The 7500-nt window shown below is 41.1% G+C and overlaps 1 protein-coding gene across 1 annotated transcript in view; it reads left to right on the top strand.

The window, feature by feature from the left end:
- The window catches only part of plek2 (pleckstrin 2), an 8009-nt gene extending 669 nt beyond the window's left edge, over nt 1-7340 (top strand). The window contains exons 2-9 of the mRNA XM_063223982.1: nt 9-173; nt 1250-1443; nt 1847-1938; nt 2381-2568; nt 2944-3045; nt 3918-4001; nt 4462-4540; nt 6883-7340. Of these exons, the coding sequence (XP_063080052.1) occupies nt 9-173; nt 1250-1443; nt 1847-1938; nt 2381-2568; nt 2944-3045; nt 3918-4001; nt 4462-4540; nt 6883-7010 (1032 nt within the window). The 3' untranslated portion in view covers nt 7011-7340. The remainder of the gene's footprint in view (nt 1-8; nt 174-1249; nt 1444-1846; nt 1939-2380; nt 2569-2943; nt 3046-3917; nt 4002-4461; nt 4541-6882) is intronic.
- The last annotated feature ends 160 nt before the right edge of the window (nt 7341-7500 follow it).

Below are 7500 nucleotides of genomic sequence, written 5' to 3' on the forward strand. Positions count from 1 at the left end.
TGTCTCAGGGCCATGTGGTTTTAAACTGGAAGGCTCGCTGGTTTGTGCTGTTTCCTGACAAGCTCATGTATTACAAGTATGAGGGAGGCAAGAAGGATTCCTCCAAGCGTGGGATGATTCCCCTGGCTGACAGTGAGATTACATGCCCTTTCCTTGAACATGAAAACAGACCGGTGAGTACTTTAAAATCTTTTTGCTATGCGTACTAATATACTGCACCTTTAGGTACATGCACTGCATGCAGTATTTTTCCAAGCTATATACCTTGTGTCTTCACATTCCCCTTTTATTTCTATTTTTGTCGGGGCAAGTTCTCTTGGGTGTGTGCAAGTCCTTGTTCAGACCAGTCAGGGCCTGAGGATATTGATGCTTACCCATAAACTGCCAATTATGTCATTGTACTGCTAGATGAAAGAAGATGTGTCGGGCATGCATGAACTGCTGTCAAAAACTGCCATTGCTATAAATTAAAAAGTGAATAAAAGACATACAGTAGATGCCAACATTTTACAAGACTCTCTCTTAGTGTCTGTGCAAGAGAGATGAAACTTGTCTTGAGAAGCAATCCAAAAGCAAATGAAATCATAAACAATGAAGCCCTAAAATTCAGGGAAAAAACATAGTAGTGTCTGTATGCACAAGGCAATTTGTCTTCAGAAGCCTTTAATCTGGTGCCATGTGTCTGTTCCAGCCATTCCCGAAATCAGCTGATTTGATATTGTGTAACACCTCAACTTTGATAGATGTGTTCTTAAAATCACCTGCATTATGTACACAGGTAAACCAGGTCATGTAGAATTATGTGGTAATAGGATTTCAAATCAGGGTGCCCATCACTGCAAATTCTAGCAGTTTTGCCACAGGCTATTGAGGTTTTACAACCACATGCGTTGCATTCGACCTACTTTTTCTACCTGTGTGTCCCCACACATGTCTCTTCATCCAAGTTGGAAATTCACACTGTCCACCAGTCAGTTGCTAGTAAAATACAATATGAAAGTGGCTGTTGATGAAATTATAATGTTCTGTTGATCGGCTGGTAAATTGAACCATTTATTTACCATTTATGTGTTTGGTAAAGTCTCACATTTCCCAAAATTAATTTGTCGACCGTGTTCCTCATGCATCTAGTGTCTACCACCATTTATTTGATGTACTCTTTTTCCCCATTTATCTGTTTGGCAAAGCCATACATTTCTCAAAAAATCTTTTGATGCCCATTTTTTTCATGTACACCCCTTCATCACAGCTGGTGCTGAGGCTGAAGACCAAGTCATCAGAAGATTACTTCCTGGAGGCATGTTCTAGGGAGCAGAGGGACGACTGGGCCAACTGCATCTCTGATGCGGTGGAAAAGCTGCGCGTTGGGGACGGATCCTCAGAAGTTCCAGCTAAGCAGCGCAAAGTGTCCAGCTCCCTCAAGCTCAATAATGTCAACCTCAGGTAAGCCCTATTGATTTTTGTCATTGTAATTTTTCATTGTTTATTGCAGTTCCGTTATAACTGTTGTAAGTCACTTGCTGTTAGTAAGTGTGTATCAAATGTCAAAATCTATGGTTAAAATTTTTGAACGTGATATAAGTTCAGTGTAGATGACATCAACTAAATACTGAAATGTTAGCCAGGCTGTTGCCACCAAGTGTCTCTGCTCAATTTCATGTCACTCCATCTTCTAGTTTTTCATAAAGTCAGATGAGGTTACTAGTCTACATGTGATGTCTCTGGCTTTTACTTTGGACAGAAATGTATTTTTCCCCTTCTTTGTCTATGATTGTGTTATTACGTATTGATAACTGATATACATCTAATAATAACAACCTTCATTTGTAATTTTGTATGTGTCCAGTGAGGTGGTGGATGCCATGTACGATGTGCACAGTGGGATCCATCTGACCACTCATGTGGAGCAGGGCAGCTCATTCAGCAACTGCTTCTCAGGTGAGTCAGGGCTTACAGTGGGCAACACACTATACGTAATGCCGTGTGATGATGATGATGATGATGATGACGACGACAACGACGATGCTTTTGCTCAGTTGTGTTTTGAAATCTACCCGAAATGTAAGATATGAGTCATGCCCATCTGTATACGTAGTCATCAGTATGGGTATCTCTACTGCTACATCTGCCTTTGTTTTTCCCTGTCTGTCTTGCTCCATCTCTGTCTGTCTGTCTGTCTGTCTGTCTGTCTGTCTGTCTGTCTGTCTGTCTGTCTGTCTCACTCTTTCGCTGTCTCTGTCTCTCTCTCTCTCTATCTGTCTCTGTCTGTCTGTCTGTCTGTCTCATGCTTTCTCTTTCTCTCTCTCTATCTGTTTCTGTCTGTCTGTCTGTCTGTCTGACTTTTTGTTTCTGTCTCTCTCTGTCTCTCTCCAACCCCCAGGCTCTGCAGTGGTGGACTGGCTGGTGTTCATGAACCTGGCCCTGACGCGTGTGGAGGCAGTGACGCTGGCCTCTGCTCTGCTGGAGGAGGGCTACGTCAGGGCCGTAGGGGTGCGCAGCGTGGAGGCCCTGCACTGTGTCGGCCTCGGGGAACAGTTCCTGGATGACTCCACAGCTCTCTACAGCTTCGTGAGTAGATCCAGATTGTTTTTCATGATGATGATGATGGTCAAGTCAAGTCAAGTCAAGTCAAGTTGGTTTTATTGTCAATTTCTTTACATGCACTGGTCATACAAAGAATTTGAAATTACGTTTCTTGCTTTCCCATGCAGGCATAGACTAATCTAGGTAAGGTGAATGGTCAATGATGATACGTTGACATAAAGATGTTTGCATCTATTTCATTAAATCCATACATCATATCCACAAGAAACATCTTATGATGATCTGGTTTTCAGTATTTAACAATGGAAATAAAACAACTTAAATGGGGTTCAGAGTAAAGTCTGGGAATCAGAGTCGTGTCAAGGCCACTAATGTCTGCTTTTGAAATTCTTTCCCCAGTCTGAAAACTTCAAGAAAAGGGGGAGTGTGAAGGCTGAGACATCGCTGTCAGCCGTGGAGCTCAGTGGCAAAGTGCAAAAAAGAGGTTTCCTGCTGAAACAGGTAAGCTCTATAGTGTTTATGATAGAGGTCCATTTTTGATTGTCCAATGGGATCAGAGGTATGCAGGTTTGAATCTTGTCAGAAAAAGAGAAAACTCCTGGAAACTGGCCATTTCACTACTTTATTCACAACGATTCAAAATGTTATGAATAAAGTTAATAAAAAATTGGGAGTGTGCAGGACTTTTACATATTTTTTTCTGATCAGTGACCCATGGGTAATCTCCAACGCATCTGCCAGCTGAGGTGTGCGGGGAAAAAAATCACAGGTTTTAGGTTTAAATCTGGCATCAGTGGGGAAAAGGTGAGGTGTGAGACTGAATAATCACCTCTGTCCTATCATCCATGGCTGAAGTGCCCTCCAACAAGGCATGTTGGCAAATGTAGGACTCTTCCTTTACTTAGCACTGTATAACTCTGGATCACTGTATCTGCGAAATGCAAGTCAATGTAACATGACTGGGCTGGCAGCAATGGCGCTCAGTGGGTTGGTATGCCGTTCCATTACTCTCTGGATAATAAAGGTGTTTAAAAATAATTATTAAAAATAAAATATATTTAACACTTTGAGAAGTACCATCACAAATATGTGATTAGAATCTTACCAACATTTTGAGTTCTCATCATGATTATAAGGACTATAATTATAAGGATTATAATTATTAAGGAATTTATAATTATTACAATAAAAAGGACTTTGCAAGACTTCTATTGGATCTGTAGAGTGTTCGAGTAAAATTCTAGAAGAACAGGAGGGAAATCCTTACTCCTCAAAGGGTTAAAAGGCATGACTGGGCATGACATGTACCTGCCAGAGGCTCATCCCCTCAGCAGTGGATGTTTGTTATTGATTGACTGCCATCTCTTGCACAGGGGCACAAGAGGAAGAACTGGAAGGTGCGGCTCTTTGTGCTGAGGTCGGAACCTGGATACCTACATTACTACGATCCCTCCAAGGTGACTGCTTGCATCACACATTCACATATACACGTACTGTACCTTCTCCACACATGGTTGTGTGATGTTAGGGAGCACTTCTTTAACTTCAAGTTTCTTGTGTGTGCAGTTCTTTGGAACTTCAGACCACAATGATGCATGCTTTGTCATATGGTATGAGTCAAATAAGTCTTTAAAGAAAGTGTTTTTCAGTGGAATCACTTTGAAGAATTGGTACTTGAGAGACCCTGATTATTTTTTTCCAAGTCTAGTGTGACATCAGTATCATATACTCTACACTTATGGAGTAACATGCCAGTGTATTTCCCCCACCAGAAACCATTTGATCTCTTTGGATTGAAAGTCTTCAAGTGTGTCACTTGTGGCATCCATAGGCTGCTATTCTACTTGTTTGTGGTTTCTGTCAGCTTGTAACGTGCCGTGTCCCTTGTGTTTCCGGTGTGTGATCTCACCTGTGCAGGATGACCTCAGCCCTGTGGGCGGCTTCTCCCTGCGTGGCTGCCTGGTCTCTGCCCTGGACGACAGCGGAGTGCCCTCAGGTGAGTCACACATAATATCATACTGTAGGTCCCACCCAGTAGGTGCAGTTGTGCGTGTGTGTGTGTGTGTGTGTGTGTGTGTGTGTGTGTGTGTGTGTGTGTGTGTGTGTGTGTGTGTGTGTGTGTGTGTGTGTGTGTGTGTGTGTGTGTGTGTGTGTGTGTGTGTGTGTGTGTGTGTCATATGGGCTTGTTGCTGAGATCATACTATTACTCAACAGACCAAAGTGCAAGTACTCTTTCATTAGAATTTGTGCATGTGTGTTTGTGTGTATACATGTGTGAGTGTGTATGGGGATGCCTACATGAGAGCATGTGCCAGTTTGAGTATTTTGCCACCAGTCAAAGTTCAAGTTCTTTTCCAGTTTGATTATGTGTCATGGGAATGAAATAAGACACATATGAAGCAGTAGTCCAGTGGTTCTCAAACTTGTTCTGCTGTGATCCCATTTCGCACCTAAGAAATTTTGGCAACCCCCCCATTCACCCTATTCCAAATGCCATTTTTGTTGCTGTTGCAAAGTTTTAATTCACAGGAACAATTTGTATATTTTTCAATATATCAACTCACCGGAGTAGTTACTGGTCTTCACTGGTAATCCATATCAAATTTTGTTGCGAAAAGATGCTTCTGTCGTGTTTAATTTGACATGTTGTAAATCCCATTGAGTTCTATTGAAGACTGGATGCTCGTTGATATTACTCCGCCACCGAAACCGGAAAGAGGACATGTTGTAGTTGTAGTTTGTAGTACAGATACGAATACAACAAAAATAAAACAAATGATACTAAGAAATTTACAAAGAATATATAATCTGCTCCTCCAACTTTCCAACACAGTCTCTCTCTGGTGTACCGATTACTGACTGCCTAGTTTCTCTATTTATTTACATGCTCAAGGACAATGAACAATCGACATCAATGGCGCCATCAAGTGGTGTGGAGTGTAGCACATCAGATTCAACTGCTAAGTGGAAGTTTATCCACGGCTGTGTGAAGGCTAAGAAAATAGTTCGGGCATGAACGAGCTGCCAAATAAAACATGACAGAAGCATCATTCCGCAACAAAATTTGATATGGATGACCAGTGAAGACCAGTAACCGCTCCGGTGAGTTGATATTTTTGAAAATGTACGTTTTTGGTGCTTTTAAGGACGTGGTCGGACATGCAGGCGACTTGCCATTCTGAAGCAGGTTGGGATGAGTCAAAATTCGGCAAATACCCGAGACAGCAGTAAACATTAAAAAAACAGTGAGGGGAGCTCTAGAACATTGCAGACAACTCGGAAATGAGGCTTAATGTTGAAAATACCGCAGTTATCCTTTAACCTTACTTGTAAATGAAATGAGTTACTAATATCAATCAATCAATCAATCAATCAATCAATCAATCAATCAATCAATCAATCAATCAATCAACCAAGTGTGTTAGGACCATGTGCAATTAAAACATGAATGTTTCCATTCCATGCATTACACCAGATTTAGCCTTGGGCTAGTTTTCACCTGTAGTCCCTGACATTAAAAAGTAAATAATATACAACAGAATAATAAAGTAAAGCAGCAGTCAAAAACAAAATGAAAATACAGATAAAAATAGTAAACAAATCACTCATGTCCCCTGTACCCCCCCCCCCACCCACACAACCACCCGCACCCACCCAAACAAAATATAAAAATATTTTTAAATAAAAAATAAAAACATTTCCCATAAGATGTTGTCATCATTTTGTGTCAATGGCTACAGGTTTGGGTCTCTTTAAGAGCATATTTAAGTTGTAATTTAAAGTTCTTGAAAGAGCCACAGCTCTTCAGGTTACCTGGAAGAGCACTCCATTGTAATGTGGCCTTGTAGGAAAAAGAGGACTGCCCGAATGCTGTGCGGTAGGATGGTATACTACAGTCATAAACTGATGCAATTCTAGAGGATCTTATGGATCTAGCAGGGTGATGACATATAAACTCCGAAAGACAAGCTGGGGCTAGATCATTTAAAATCTTGTATACTAAACAGAGGCTTGAAAACTCTCTAAAATGTTCAAAACTTAATAAATTATGTTTCTCTAAAATATTGCAGTGGTGGTAGTGAAGTGTTTTTTTGTCAATAATTTTTAAAGCTTGTTTAAATTGAATTATGTTTGCTGTTAACCTGTGGATTTCCCATTTATCATGCAAAGTTCTTTCTCTCTGCGACCCCCTGCATTACCTCTGTGACGGCCCCTTGGGGTCCCAACCTCCAGTTAGGGAACCACTGCAGTATCTAGGCACATACTTGACCTCAGGTATTAGCCTCTGACTGACTGTCTCTATGCCCCCACCTGTCCCTCCCTCTCTCTGTCCCGCAGGTGTGAAGGGAAAGGTGCAAGGCAACCTATTCAAGATAATCACCCAGTCAAACACAGACTACTTCATCCAGGCTCCGACCAGAGAGGAGCAGGCTGAGTGGATAGAGGCCATCAGGAAACTGACATGAGTCTAATATTTGGCAGATACAGGTTTTTTTCTTCCTTCTGAAGCTAGGATTAACAGCTATTTTGCAGATTGCAGAACACTGAAGTCCGTTCTCGGGCATGTCTCAAAATGATGTTTAAAAAACTCAAGTAAAGAGCAACCCACTTCATGAAGCAGATTCCGATCATCTTTTCAGATGTCATTAAGGATAAATGTAATCTTTGGACTGTTTGTATACTTCATATACTTCATACTGTACATTTTACAGTAATATTGACTGCATTCAATGAATGTGCCTCCATACCAAAACCCCACCAATGAAAGCACGCTGTATGTAGCTGCACAACTTGAATAAAATGTTTTTCTGAATTCTGGTTTTCTTCTGATTCTGTGTTTTCTAGAGGGAATTACATATTACTACAGTTAGGCTACTGCATTTTACATGCTGTTAGTCGGACACTAGAATAAGATGATATGGAGAAGCAGTTTCAAATGACTCGAGTTTCTCAGTG

This window comes from Engraulis encrasicolus, chromosome 19 (assembly GCF_034702125.1).
Source record: "Engraulis encrasicolus isolate BLACKSEA-1 chromosome 19, IST_EnEncr_1.0, whole genome shotgun sequence".
In the NCBI taxonomy this organism is placed as follows: domain Eukaryota; kingdom Metazoa; phylum Chordata; class Actinopteri; order Clupeiformes; family Engraulidae; genus Engraulis; species Engraulis encrasicolus.